Source organism: Brienomyrus brachyistius, chromosome 7, assembly GCF_023856365.1.
Source record: "Brienomyrus brachyistius isolate T26 chromosome 7, BBRACH_0.4, whole genome shotgun sequence".
NCBI classification, from domain to species: domain Eukaryota; kingdom Metazoa; phylum Chordata; class Actinopteri; order Osteoglossiformes; family Mormyridae; genus Brienomyrus; species Brienomyrus brachyistius.
In genome coordinates, this window is record NC_064539.1 from 11,602,558 (window position 1) to 11,617,921 (window position 15,364).

Sequence of the window (15,364 nt, forward strand, 5' to 3'; positions counted from 1 at the left end):
AGATACACAAACAAAACAGAACAGATAAATACAAAAACACATATAAAGAAAATCAAATGACATACAAACATCTCAGCCAATACCCCCTCAGTCTGGATGCATAATGGGAACAACTCACAACATTTGCATATTTTTAATGCTATATATTCTTTAAATAGACATATACTTTTATCTATTTCACGATTTTTCTATTTAATACTTATTTCTGTATTTGTTTGTTTATTTGTCACACCTGTTGAAAAGGTTTTTTATGTTATATTTGCTCCGACAGGTTGGCGTCCCTTCCTGCTTTATTCCCTGCCTTGCGCCCAGATAAGAATCGGACACCAGCGACATTGTATGGCATGAAGCGGTACAGATAATGGACGGACGGATGGATGGATAAATGTTACACTTGGTATTCAGATTCGGTTGCGTATTATCTAGGCGCCCAGAATATTGCGTCATCAGTAATAGCAGTTAGGGTTTTTGGAAAAATGGCGGCTTCAATAGAAGCGGAGTATAAACATCGCACCATTACTAACAGTAACTCTCTTCGTTATAAAACGAAACATGTACATGTGTATGTTAAGAATACGAGGTAGTTACGATATGTTTATTTTTAATTTTCAGGTTAATTAGTCGGGCGGAACTTTTTGGAAGTATGGAGGTTGGCTGCCACAACGGTGAGGCTAAATAAAGACTGGTCGGTAGCTTCACGACAAGGAAGATCTCTTCTTGTATAGTAGTCCGCTTAAATTAATTTCGATTTGTTTCTTCAAGCAGTTTTAAAATCCGAAGTGCGTATATGTACATCTAGCTAGATATGATATTTTTTATGGTGAATGAAGTTAACTATACTTCCTCCTTAGCTACATATCTGGTTACTTGATGTTTCCTCACTTTGGGTCATGTTGTCCTGAATTTTTCCTTCTTTAGTGAAGTATCGCATAGCTGATTCATTGGATTTATTATCTGGATTTTCTTCACGAAACATTTATACGAATGTTCTAACCTATGCTCATTGTACGTAGCTGGTTTTGGCAGTTAAAAGAGCCAGGTTTAAAACTAGAAAAATATGTTTATTGGCCACTGAAATGTTTGAGTAGTTAGCTAGTGTATCTCTCTTTTTTTTTTTGCTTGTTTGTTTACTTCCACGTTATAATAATTGAGAATATAACTGCTATGCCTTCTCAGTCATACCGAACTGGAAGTTTTTTTCCTATGATTACATGATATTAGTATAAAATTATTAATTCTTTCATTAGATTGTCTTATATGTAAACTCTTACATTAGGTGAAAGGATGGCAACAAATGGGGATGATGAATCTGAGTCAGAGCTGACAGAGCTCCGAGCGAAAGTGAAGGCACTGAAGAAGAAGCTGAAAACTTGTAAAAGTGAGTTGCACAGGTTACAGAAGAAACTCAGCAAGACAGAACATCAGCACAAGAACACAGAACGATACAACGAAGACTTAAGAAAGCAGGTACTGCTTTTTAAACACCTGTGGTTTTAGATAACCACTTAACATTTAAGTATTCTTTAAATGATATGAATGTAATAATATAAGAAATATATACATTTTATGTTAACCTTTATATCTATGTATGAGGTTTTATTTGACATCATTGCTTACTTGTTACCTACTGTCCTGTTAATTTTGTGTTATGTGTTAACTGTTTTTACTTTGTTTTAGGTTAATAAATTAAGTGCAGAAATCCATGAACGAAAGAAGAAAGAAAAGAAGAGAACAAATGCAGAGACTCAAACCGATGATTATTTGTGGACAGAATCAGGTACTTTTCCCCACTATGAGAGGCTATATTTACTGCATGTTATCACCCAAGTGGTACTGTTCTGCATATTTTCTATGACACTATATGCATGTACTTAAGTCACTGTATTTCACAGATTACTACAACTACTATTATGGAGGTTATTACCAGAGCGGAAACGAGCCTTCGGCAGCACAAGAGGATTCAAAGTGTGAAGCCACTCTGGAAAGCCACAAGCCACCAGAGGCATGTCCAGATTCTACAGAAAGTGCCCCGGAGAGCAGCAGTGTGGCAGAGGAGGATGTCACTGCCTGCAGATCAGAGGTATGTAATACACACTGGGTATATCTAGATGGTGTGCGATTTCTATACTTAACTGGAAGTGCATGTTTTTTTCCCCTAGTTTTTGGTCACAACACTGTTTTTCCCTCAACACAGGAGACCAATGGCACCTCAATTGCTGACATGATCCGGGCTACAGCTGAAGAAGCAGTGTCCCAGACAGGATTTGTTTTCGACGAAACATCTGGGATGTATTACGACCACAGTACAGGCTTCTACTATGATTCGGTAATTGACAGCATGTTGCCTTTCTGTGTCTTGATCAGTGTTATTTTGGGACTTCTACATTCAGGTGGGTTGGGATTTAGGCCTAGATGATGTCTTAAAAAAAATTTTTTTTTTTTTTTTTTTAAATCAGGATAAACGATAATATTGAGTCGTCCAATCCAATACCCCCCCCACACACACACACACACACACAGATTTTTAAATTATTAAAATATGATGCAGACCTTTTCACTACATACCACTTCAGAATCAGTGGCAAAGAAGGTGTGCATGGTAAGCCCTAGCCACGTACCATAGTTCGGAAACCACTGGTGTAAAGTAAATAAATTTAACATATATGAGGAGATAAAAATAGTAACTTTTTTAATATATATGAAATGTAAGCTACAAGGCTGAAGTGAAGGCCACATTGTTCATATTTATCTTGCCTTGTGTGTAGCCTAAGCCAGTTCCATGGCAACAGCGATAATCACTGCCCAGTCACTGTCCGACATCAACACCAAGTGTCATTAATGCCATGTGATTTGTGAAACTAAGATCAGTTTAAAATAAATGTGTAAACTGCAACTTTTGCAACTGTGTGTAAAAATACTATTCCTGGATTACTTTTTTGTTGATATGACCTTCTGCTGTCCCAGAAAGGTCTTCTGCAAATGAAATTACTTGCGAAAAAACATTTGCTCGTGTCTCTTTTAACCAGACCAGCCAACTGTACTATGATGCCAACACTGGGATGTACTATTACTATGACACGGAGAGTGGGCGGTACCAGTTTCACTCTAGAGTGGACATGCAGCCTTATCAGGCCACTGCAGAGTTGGGCCACGACAAAAAGGGCAAAAAAAGGAAAGGAGCTGAAAGATCTTCTCTGAAAGACAAGGTAATAAACCTCCTAACATCATCTTCTGCTGTTTTAAAACTGAAGATGCTATGGATATCAGTTTTGGTCCAGATCCCTTCCGATTTTTTTTTTTTTTTTGTGTTTTGTTTACTTTCCAGGGTTAATTGTGTGACCATATGATTATTTGTGTAATATTTATAATTGTTTACATTGCCACGGATTTATATAGTACAAGTTTTGACTTGCAGAGAGGTTAAACCATAATGTTCATCAGTTTGCTGTATGCCATTTTTCATGGATATGATGTATCCTTGTCTCCTTAATCTGATATTCTTCCGTAAATCTATCCTTGCATAGCTGATTTCAGTAAATAAGTTGTCTCAGTTTTCAAATACAGGTGGGAAATTGGTAATGTTTTTATCTTGGATAGATTTTGAAAATTAGCTTTGTAGTTGAAGTTCTGAAGAAACTGCATTGGCCCTAAATATTTGAATGGGGCCTGTGCTAAGGTATGTACAAATAGTTTGTGTTAAACTTGTGTAAAATTGGGTTCAAAAATATTAATTCATCCATAATTGCTTAAGATTTTGCTTTTGCTCAAGGAACTTGTGATGTGGGTCCATGCATTGTCCATTTGAAAGGGCTTCGTCTTAGGGAAGGTGATGTTAGTGGTGCTTGGTGATGTCAGTGGGGCTTTGCGTCATGTGTAAGAAGCAGATGCTCTGTGCAGTACTCAGATCGGTTTGGAGTAGGACCATGACTCCCAAAATGACCAGTTTTTATAGTGGTGCTACCTAAAGGGGCCGGTCATACACAGCAAGTAAAGCACGTTGCATCACAGCGTGCTGCACCCTATGACAAGGCAGCTGTCCTGAATCGTGGCTTTTGGGTGAAACCTTGTTTATGTTTCTGTAAATCGTGTAATTAAGTGAGCATAAGTTGGTTTGCCTCATGCCGATAAGCATCCTGCCGCTTACAGCCGCCAGTGCATCCATCATTCTGATAGTGCACCCAGCCTTTCATTAACATTATCTGAAGTTAATCTAGCCTCATAATTGAAAGTCCTGGATTTACTTGGATAGCCGTTATTCCCAGCGAGGGGCTCACTGTCTGCTGTTCCTCCTGCCCTTAGGTTCGAGATGTGACTAACTCATTGGCTAATATGAAGATTGGCTCAGTAGGAAAAATTCCTCCAAGTAAAGGTACATCTATTGCATTAACACATAACTTTAAGCTGTCTGCTGAAAATGGCTTGTTACTGCTTTGTGCCTTTTGGTAATGTGTATTATGGTCTACAGTAGTGCGGATTTACGAGGTTCTCATGGGATTATACAGTATCACAGTGCTTCTCTTGGCCTGGGGAGTTATATGACTATAGGTTGCATTTCTTCCGTTGTTTGACTCATTGAGCTGAAGCCACCTTAAATGCACAGCTGTTTGGAATGTAGAAAGACTGCGAGGTGCCGGTATCAGTGGGCTGTGGAGCTGTGTGATGTTCTTGGTAGTTGAATGATGGATGCTGATAGTGCAGCCTTGAGGATCCAAACTGTTGTATGGGATTTGGCGGCAATAAGTGGTGGAACCATTTCCTTTACAGGTCCGTGTGACTTGAATAAGAAGTGTTGGAGACTGGTGAGCAAATTTGTAGACAGTATGTAGCACAGTGGCAAAGTTTGTTGTTCCATCATCCTGCATGTTCACGGTCCTGCATTCACGTGCTGCGTGAGTTTATTGGTGTAAATTAATATCTTGCTCGACCTGACTTCCTGCCTGGCATTCTGGTTCTTCCCTGTGCCACGAGCTTGACAGAATTCAGTCTTGTTTGTCATGAATGGAAGGAGTGGTTAGTGACAGTGAACCAGCTGGTGGAGCTTAGGCGACTTACTGTAAGTCAGTGATTCTCAAACTCGGTCGTCGTGACCCACTGCCCTGTTTGTTTTCCTGCTACCCCTGCCCTACACACTGCTGATTGACTGAACACACCTGATCCAGGTAATCAGAAGCTGAAAGACAGCTGGGACTTGTGTGTGGGGCAGGGATAGCAGGAAAACAAGCAGGGCAGTAGGTCCTGAGGACCGAGTTTGGCAACCACTGCTATAAGTGTACTTTTAGGTGGCATTCTTAATATATCATAGTAGTAGTGTGATTTTTAGAATGGGTCCTGCTTATACTTGAAAACTGAGACACACAACAAAATCTTTAACAAAATAAAATATGTATAGCCTGTTCCCGTAATCCAATCCTTAAAATTTATTTTGAAGAAAAGTGTAAGACAAGGATTCTCCACCTTTGTTATTGATTCATATCCGCTGTGGATCTGGCATCAGAGCCTCAGGGGTGAGACTGAAGCGGGCGAGTGTCAAGGCAGGAAGCTGGAACAGAAGCGAAAGAGGGCTGGCCGCAGGTCCCGTAGCCCAGACCTCTCAGAGGATGGGGAAATCACCGAGGAGAAGGAGTCTCAGAAGGCCCCTCAGAGTGTGGCGCGTGTTTGCGAGCACTCCCGCGACTTGAGCAGCGAGAGCGAGCCCGAGGAGGGTGAAATTAGAGAGTCTGACAGGGAGCAGCACTCGCTCTCCGAGCCATCTGCCTCTGACAGCTCCGGGTCCGAAGGGGAATGTCCTGAAGGTGAGCAGTGAAGGCTTTGCCAGTTAGGCGCAGATAAATTCATGGAGTTCTATGATATGTGGATCTCCTTAGGCTGCTTCTGCTGCTCACTGTTTGTGGCGATGCTTGTTTTCGACTACCAATTCGGTGCTTTCTTTAAGGGTCTTACACTGTATTACACATCTGATAGTTTATGTAAAATATGTATATGCAGTCAATGACAAAAAAGGTTTGGTACATGTGCAGAGCAGTGATGGGTATGTAAATGATTCGATTTCCAAGGAGCTGGCACGTCTAGTCACCAGACACGGAGGTAATCTTGTAGACACATTAGACAATATTACCAGCACTTGACAGAGTTTGAAAGGGGTCACATTGTGAATTTGCATGAGACAGGGTGGTTGTACAGTACAATCGCCCGGCATGTGGGACATGCAGATGTCAGTCGCTCCATGTTAGAACCAGTGGGCACGTGAGGGCACCTACACACATCATGAAGGTTCCAATCGCCCAAAGCAGACCATACCAAGAGAGGATCATCATATTGTGCACCAACCATCGCAGAACGCCATTGCAGCTGTTGGCCGGCTTGCCGCAAGGGAGGATACAACGGCTGTACGACTCCCTTCTGCGTCGTATCGCCACATGTATCCTGGCCAGGGGGGGCACACGCTACTAACATGGGACCAGCAGTGTACCCATACTGCCAGCTCTGTTGCCCGTTTGATCTGATATTATAATCATTGCAATTCAGACACATGACCTTTCACTTCATGCAGATTCATTTCTTTTCCCCCACTCTGTCTGGATACGTACCTCTTTTTTTTTTTGTCATGGAGTATATAAGGTAACCTATTAAATTCTCATGGAACTGTTTTCATTTTTCTCCCGTGTAACTCTTGAAGAAGCATGGCCGCCCTGTGTGAGGGTCACGGTTGTCCGCTCACCAGTGTTGGAGACGGGAACCCTGTACATCATCACTGCTGACACACCGGCGACCATTGGCAGGTGACCACTCGTGTTTACAGGCATCGGCCTTAAACGCGCATGGAAGCGGTGACCATGGCAATGTCCTGCTGTGGCCTCTTCTGTTTTTACTTAGGAAAAATTACTCCTGAATGAAATGGAGAACGTCTTTAATAAAAACGGCATACTTCACATGCCTGAGTTTTTCTTTTTTTCAACATTAGACTTAGTATTTTGAAATTGTAGTTTTAACAGACCATATATTTGCAGAGAGAAGGACATGGATCATACCATCCGAATACCTGAAATGGGTGTCAGTAAGGTAATATGTTCTATGTATTGATGTTTTTGTAGCTCATTTTACTGATGTCGTGCTTCAATAATCATGCAGTGATGTAAACATTTAATACAATGTGTAGTGGGCCAGACACTGACTAACCCGTGCTATCTCAGTTCCATGCTGAAGTCCGTTTTGATCAGGATCTGCAGTGCTATGTACTGGTGGACCAGGGGAGCCAGAATGGGACCGTTATTAATGGGAACAGGATTCTCCAAGTACGGAAAATGAAATTTTCCCTCACTACTTCGAAATACCGTATAAGTGTCTCCACCCTTTTTTATTCTAAATATTTGGTCCCTCACTTCCAGCCTAAATCCAAGTCTGATCCCTGTGTATTGGCACATGGTGACGAGGTCAAGATGGGGGACACCGTCCTGTCCTTCCACATCCACCCAGGAAGCGACACGTGCGACGGCTGTGAGCCCGGCCAGGTCTTCGCTCACCTCAGCCGCCACAGGAGGGAGGAGGCGGGGGGTAGGTGTCCTCTTAATGCCAACCTTCTGCACTTCTTCACTGGCATTTTAGATTGCATTTGGCTAATCTTTACTGACAATACAATAATTTATTTTAAATTCTAACGTAGGTAACAGTCATAGTAATATGGCGAAAATAAAGTACATTGATTTTTCTTAAACATTAAGTAATATGTTAATATTAAGTAAAACATTTTACTCAGCTTAAGCTGACATGGTCACTCAATTTATAATTTCTTTTTTTTCTTTTGAGCACATGACAAATTTCTCAGACGTTAGACTTCATAGGTGAGGATCTGCACAGTAGCTGTCATGCTGCCGGGATGGTTTGTACTCTGGCTGGTTATGTAACTGCCTGAACTGCTTTTTTTAACAGGACCAGTGATGAGCAAAGAGGACAAAGAATTGCAGAGGCAGAAGGAACTTAAACAGATGAAAGTGAAATATGGCCTGACTGTAGGTTTCCTGCCTGTTTGTGTGTTTTTCCTCCAGTATAAGAAGGCTGTCTTTGAACTGCCTTTCAAATGGTGCATAAATGAAGCTGCAGTTAGTGGTTTGTTTTATGGAATGCACCACTGTAAGCGGATATCTTATACTGCTACAGTAGCCGTTAGCCAGTCAACTGTCACAATTCAAAATGGAACGGAGAAATAATAAGTGAAGCTGTTTGGTTAAATTTTTTTGCATATTATTATTTCAAGTTGAGTAAATAAGTTTTGCTGTGTTTTGAATTGTATGTTAGTAGTGTTGTCAGTATTGCGGTCAGGTCTGACCTACTTTGGAGTAATTTAATGTCAGACATATTGAATTATGCATATTTCCCAGAAGAATGTCTGCTGGATTCCCTGTGTATTTGTTTTTAGCCTTGTAGCAATGGAAAAAGTTGCTTTGTCAGTTACATGAACCATAATTTAGTGAAACTATTGAAATATGAAGCATTTTGCTTGTCTGGTACCTTTCACAGGACAGTGGAGATTTCATACTATTTCGTTAAATGTTTCATTAGGTACGATCAAGCTCCACATCAGCTTTTCTGAACAGTGTGTTTTACCAGGCATTTTAGAATTTTATAATTCAAACTTTGTGACAATCTTATTTTATCTTATAGCGATTTGTCTGTTTTACTTTGTTGTGTATTCTGTTTGTTCTTCACAATGTAACCATTTTTACTTCGATATTGCAATTAACAATTGATGATTCACGTTTGCCATTGTCTATATCTCATTAGAAGTTTTGTAATGTAATGCGCCAATATTCTAATTCTTACTGGCTCTGTGATTAATTAACTGGGAAGCTCATTAGTACCTTAAAATGTGTGGCTCAGCTAATGTTTGTAGCTGAAGGTTAAGTTTGATTTATTTATTTTTTTTTACTTTCCTTTTTTTTTGTTGTGAACTTCTACCCCACCACAGAACAGCGAGTACGATGGTACCAAAGCCCTGAAGAACCCCAGGTACAAAGACCGTGCTGAAGAGCGCCGCCAAGTGGTGGGAAGCGAGGGGATCTTCCAAAGAGAAGATGCCCCATCCTCTGTTCATGTGTAAGTAGTGTTTGAACTTTGGGGGTGTGGGCGGGGGTCAAGCTAGACAAGCCAGCTCAGATCTAAAAGAGGTCAATGGATGTCTAGAAGCATTCCCACAAATGTCAGCGATTTGCTTGTGAAATGCACCTATGTGTTTGAGGATTTAGGCTGGATGGCCTGTTCCTCTTAAACTTTAAATCAGTTTTCATCTCTTATTATAAATGAAGTAAATTTGTGTCTCATGCCTGTTTACTGTAGTTTCCCGCTGTAAATTTCAGCCTCATCACCTGAATGGAGTCAGTCACTCATTCAAGTGGATTGTTATTTGTCCTTTTAATAAATTATTCACTGTTATTGCACGTTAATGAATTCAAAAGTAACAGTGCTGATGGATGCGTGGATGGAAAGTATCTCAAATCTCAAATCCTGCTTTAATAGAAACCTGTGCTTCATTTATATATAAATATATATATATACAGGGAAATCAGTGATGCCAACAAAGGACGGAAAATGCTGGAGAAAATGGGCTGGAAGAAGGGTGAAGGGCTTGGGAAGGATGGAGCAGGAATGAAAGATCCGGTAATTATGAAGATGTGTTTATCTGACCCTTTATGCATATCACTCTAGCTTTCTCTGATAGTTAACTGATTCAACAGCTTTCCGCTGATTCAGCATGTTATGGTTCTGTAATGTAAGACATAAATGTACCGCATAGGCATTTATGTGTTTGTCCTCAATAGTTCTCTTTAAATCCTTCCAGATTCAGCTTCAGATCAGGAAGTCACAAGCAGGACTTGGAGTTAATGCCTCTGTATCGGTGGACGACCTGACCTTGCCTCAGTTCAAGAGCAAGAAGAACTGGGAGAAAGCCAGGGAAAGGTTCGCTGACACATGCCGGACGCCGAGCACCTCTGTTAAGAAAGACCAACACAAGTCGAAGTCGTGGGTTAAAAGTGAAACAAATGAGTCATCAAAAAGTACCTGAGTATAGGACTGGGTTGTTGTTGTTTTTTTATTGTATTTTTCATTTTTATCCGACTCTTGCTAAAAGTCCAGAATACAACTCTTGGCATTTTCTCAGATATAATTGTGATTGTGCTGCTAACAAAAGAGACAAGACCTTTTTATTTTCATCTGTTAATCCATTTATTTGTGTCATCCATGTGATCCTGCAACGTAGCAATGTGAAATTATGAAATAAATTCATTTTTTCCTAAAGGTCCTGTTCTTTAGAAGTTATGCATGCTTGTTGTGATTGGATGTGGGAGGGTATTTTTTCACTTGGGTTCTAATTCAATGGGACCAGATTTTACGCGTTGTTTTTATGCCGTAATGGTGATATGAGTGTGTGCACTGTAAGTGTGCTTGTTATTCTCTTAAGGGCCATAGGCTTTATTATAAGAGATAAGAGAGCCTGGAGTTGATTGGTAAATTCTTACACTCCCGAGCTGGTAGACGTATCCGCTAGTGGCAAATAAAAATGTTAAGTGTCATAAACCTTTGAGTTGATTGTAGCATGAAGATGATGCACGTAGAAATACTCTGCTGAGTATTGCAATATGGACAGATAATTATTTCTGATTGGCTGGAATTGTTTTAAATATTCTGAATCTGCACTACCTGCATTTCTTCAGATATGATACTGAATGTTTTTATCAGTTTTTATGAGAATTTTATCCAGCTGATTTGATGAATGGTTAAGGAATTCGATATATGTCTCTTTCCTAACAGGTGGTTTATCCATCTGGTTGCAAAGAATTCCCCCCCAGTGTATCATGGCCAGTTTCATACTGCTAATGTAAATATTTAATTTCTGCTGTGATTTTCTGGGTGGTATAGTGAACAAAGGAATTGTAAAAATTGCACTACATATGAAACTTTCACACAGCATGCCGCTTATTACTGAAAATGGGAGTCAAGCATCGGCCTCTTGATTGGCAGGAAGTTTGCAAGTATTCAAGCAACTGATTTATCCAATGTGATTTCCAGCATCTGATTTGATCAAACAAACGCCAGCGTCCCACGTTTTGTATGGTGCGCTGAAAATGAGAGGGCACTAGGACCGCACCAGCGCTTCTGCTGTACATTTGATGTTGGAAAGTTGTGAGGTTTGCGTACAGGTGGTGGCTCGCGCGGCTGAGAACGCTAGCGAAGTCTCGCGCAGTGTGGTCCCGTAATTTTATCGCCACGAATTAATCACTATAATTATATAGAGATGAGCCAGAGCACGGAAGAGGAGACCGAAATTAGCAACGGGCGCTGGAGAGAGGTAAGAGGGAGTGTTACTAGTGGGTCAGTCGGAGTTGCGGCAACTTCTCACGAAAGCTTCCCCCCCTTTTTTTTTTAACATAATTTAGTTCACGCTGTATTTCCCGAATGTAAAGTGTCAAGCAGGTAAGATATTAACCACTTTGGATAAGGGAATGTATCTAAAAATACCAGGATGCGCGAAGTTAGTTATAGAGTCTTAAATGAAAATGAGACATATGAAATATACTTCAGGTGTGCATCTTTTCCTTTTAATTACTTTGTAGTGCCTTTTATGTTTGATTGTATTTCAAGAGAGATTATTCCTTTAACAACTGGGAACTTCACTGTGTAGACGATATAATTTAAAGACTACCTACTGTAAAGATTAATCTGCCGAAAAAATGTTGCTAACTCAGTGCCAAAAACTTTGTGTGGGAAAATAATGCTTTAATGATTGGATTCTTACTTGCAATTGGATACAACAAATGTAGTTTAATTGGTAAAAATATTCATTGGTTCTAATCCATCTAGAGTTCAGCAAAAAAAAAATACGGTTTCTTTTTTTTTCGAACGAACCAAAGATTTTGTGTAATCAACTGAAGCGGAGCAGAATTTCGCTTCATACAAATACATACATGTCATTGCCACGAGAGGGCATCAAATGTACTACGTTATGGGCATCAGATTATTTAAAGTTTAACAAAAGCAACTTTTCCACAACTCCTTTGAGTATGATAAGAATTATTTGTCTATTTTAAATGAGCATGGAATTATTGTTCAAGTAATATGGTTTTATAGTTTACCTAGCGATGCTATTTCTATTATAGAATTTTTTTGATGATATCACTGTATTAACATTTGATTAAATACTGATAAAGGCTATCAATCCAAATACATTTTATTGTTTGATTTTTATATATCAAATCATAAAAATATAATAACCTACCATAAGTGACTTTAACACTAGAACTGCCAAATCTACGCAAATTTGCGTAAATTCCCTGGGCCTAACACCTACTAGCATCCCTGCTGAGAGTTTCTTGGGCCATTGTCCTCCTGCTTTTGTTGTGCAAACACACCCATTACCTGTGAGGCCTGGCACATTTGCATTTTTTTACTCAGAGCAGCTAAAATCCAAGGCAGGCTAAACCTCTGTGTGTGACATGGAAACCTTCACAAAAGTCTGCCATATCTATACCAAATATCCCACATGCTGACTGACCTGCAAATATGAAAGACACACATTCACAAAATATATGGAAGCACAAGTCTGTTTTATTTATAAAAAAAATTGAGTGTTTCAAACTTTGCAGTGTTTGCAGACCCAGTGACCATCATCCCTGCATTTGGCGCAAGTGAATTTGTAACACTTTGCACTGGTAAACCTGCTGCGGTTTCTGTTGCAGTTCTCCTGTACCTGACACTGAGTTGTCCATACAAGTCCTGGCACAGCAGCAGCCTTCCTCTGTCCCCATAGCCTTTTGTGGCATAAATTGGCAATGGAGTTCCTTGGCTAGATGACTCAAAAATAATCTTCTTTTGCCTTCCCACCCTGTACATGCCTTGTACAGAACGTAGGAATTTGCCACCACCAGGTCCAGCATGTTGTAAAATACAGCTACTGGCCACCTGCATGTTGCTGCTCTTACGGAATACATGCGCGCCATTTGGTCCAACACATTTACACCACACTATAACAGCAGAGAGAGAGAGAGTCATCAGTGTATTTGCTTTTTTTCTACCTTCTTTCTATATAGGCCTGTATAGTACATATCAGAAAACATTGTAGCACTGATGTAAAATTATACACACATTCACATACCTTCATGTGGTTATAGTCTGTTATCGTGTTGGGTTTCCTCTTTCTGCCTTCACAGATCGCCACATCTTGGTCCAAGGAACTCAGAACACACACAATCTTGTTTTTTTAGGTGCATAAATTGTCAAGGAGACACTGCCACTTCTAAGCACTGACGCGGAAAATTCCTCTTGCTGTGCAGTGTCCTTTGAAATTGGAGGAAGTTCATACCAAACTTTATTCCCTGTGCTCAGTAGTGTTGTTTTGCGCTGAAGCAGTCTGTGTGACAGTGCCAGTGAGGTGAAGAAATTGTCCGTTGTGACATTTCTCCCGTCATCCAGAAATGGCTCCATCAGACTCATGACCATGTTCTCTGCCAGCCTCTCCCTTTTCTGGTGACTGGGGTCCTTTCCCAAGTTAGGGGACACGTTGCAGACGTATTTGGTCTCCAAATCCGTGGCCATCCAGAACTTGATCCCAAATTTGTCCGGCTTGGATGCGATATACCAAGTGACATGGAATGGATCCACATCTACTCCACGTTGTCTTTCCACCGGTGTCCCTCAGGGCTCGGTTCTTGGCCCTCTCCTATTCTCCCTCTACACTAAATCTCTTGGCGAAGTTATATCCTCACATGGCTTCTCCTACCACTGCTATGCCGATGACACTCAACTCATCCTCTCCTTCCCTCCCTCAGACACTCATGTCTCCACTAAGATCTCTACATGCTTGGCAGACATCTCATCTTGGATGACCACTCACCAGCTAAAACTCAAAACTAGTAAAACTGAGTTGCTTTACATCCCGGCTGACTCATCCCCCCTCCAGGACCTTGCGATCTCCTTTGACAACTCCCTGATCCGTCCTTCGGTTTCTGCTAGAAACCTTGGAGTTACCATAGATGATCGGTTGTCATTTTCCTCACATATCACCAGTCTTTCTCGCTCTTGTCGGTTTCTCCTCTTTAACATCAGGAGGATACGTCCATTTCTTTCCACCCAGGCTACCCAGATACTCGTCCAGTCCCTCGTCATCTCACGCCTTGACTACTGCAACTCGCTTCTAGCGGGTTTACCACTGAGCGCCATCCGTCCCCTCCAACTGATTCAGAATGCAGCTGCTCGTCTTGTTTTCATCCTTCCCAAGTTCTCCCACACCACTCCTTTGCTGCGCTCCCTCCACTGGCTTCCTGTAGCTGCACGCATCAGATTCAAAACACTGATGCTCGCATACAAAGCCAAAAATTCTCTGGCACCATCCTACCTAAAGGACCTCATCACACCCCGCTCTGCACCACGATCTCTCTGATCCTCCAGCACTGCTCGACTGGTCCCACCTCCCCTCAAGGCACAAGGAAGACACGCATCTCGGCTCTTCTCTGTCCTGGCACCTAATTGATGGAATGAACTCCCCCTAGATGTCCGAACAGCTGAATCCTTGAATGTCTTCAAGCGACGACTCAAAACTTTTCTTTTTCAGAAATACCTGACGTAGAACTTCTATATTCTTACTCGACTCTTTTTCTGGTGTGTGTTTTAAAAAAATAAAATAAAAATTCTGCACTACTCAATGGCGTTCTCAGAGATAGTATTCGTAGCTGGGGTCCTTATTGAGCTAGCATCGGAAATTCATTGCAGAGTCTCAAAGCACTTATGTAAGTCGCTCTGGCTAAGGGCGTCTGCCAAATCCTGTAAATGTAAATGTAAATATACTGCATGGACAATGAACCTTGGTCGAGAACAGCTGTACATCTATGTTCATGTGTTCTCCTGGAGTGAAACTTTCAGCACAGTTCTTGGTGAAGGCTGGCAGAGAACGTGGTCATGAGTCTGATGGAGTCATTTCTGGATGACGGGAGAAATGTCACAATAGACAATTTCTTCACCTCACTGTCACTGTCACACAGACTGCTTCACTTTACTGGGCATGGTGAATAACGTTTGCCGTGAACTTCCTCCATTGGCAAAGGACACTGCACAGGGAGAGGAATTCTCCACGTCAGTGTTTAGAATGGCGCGCATGTATTCAGTACGAGCAGCAACAAGCAAGTGGCCAGTAGCTGTGTTTTACAACATGCTGGACTTGGTGGCGGTGAATGCCTACGTTCTGTACAAAGCATCTACAGGGTGGAAAGGAAAAAGAAGATTGTTTCCGATTCTTCTAGCCAAGGAACTCCATTGCCAAATACAGGGATGATGGTCACTGGGTTTTCAAACGCTGCAAACACAGACTTTGAAAGATAGA

At 41.1% G+C, this 15,364-nt stretch overlaps 2 protein-coding genes across 6 annotated transcripts in view; both read left to right on the forward strand.

Annotated features, from left to right (window-relative positions):
* The first annotated feature begins 425 nt into the window (after positions 1 to 425).
* aggf1 (angiogenic factor with G patch and FHA domains 1) lies at positions 426 to 10,290 on the forward strand. 5 transcript variants are annotated; one of them, XM_049019069.1, is made up of 18 exons: positions 426 to 525; positions 613 to 665; positions 1,277 to 1,467; positions 1,678 to 1,777; positions 1,893 to 2,080; positions 2,195 to 2,326; positions 3,027 to 3,206; positions 4,300 to 4,369; positions 4,765 to 4,799; positions 5,495 to 5,792; positions 6,677 to 6,779; positions 7,008 to 7,059; positions 7,191 to 7,292; positions 7,386 to 7,551; positions 7,927 to 8,006; positions 8,963 to 9,090; positions 9,552 to 9,651; positions 9,833 to 10,290. In XM_049019069.1, exons 2-18 carry the CDS (start codon positions 644 to 646, stop codon positions 10,055 to 10,057), a joined length of 2,172 nt encoding a protein of 723 aa, XP_048875026.1. In that variant the 5' UTR covers positions 426 to 525; positions 613 to 643; the 3' UTR covers positions 10,058 to 10,290. The 5 variants fall into 5 exon arrangements, with proteins under 5 accessions (XP_048875026.1, XP_048875028.1, XP_048875030.1 ...); XM_049019071.1 differs by having other exon boundaries at positions 6,680 to 6,779; XM_049019070.1 differs by having other exon boundaries at positions 458 to 665.
* Positions 10,291 to 10,692: 402 nt separating this feature from the next.
* pde8b (phosphodiesterase 8B) overlaps positions 10,693 to 15,364 on the forward strand; it is a 64,119-nt gene continuing 59,447 nt past the window's right edge. The window contains exon 1 of the mRNA XM_049019057.1: positions 10,693 to 11,341. Within this exon, the coding sequence (XP_048875014.1) occupies positions 11,288 to 11,341 (54 nt within the window). The 5' untranslated portion in view covers positions 10,693 to 11,287. The remainder of the gene's footprint in view (positions 11,342 to 15,364) is intronic.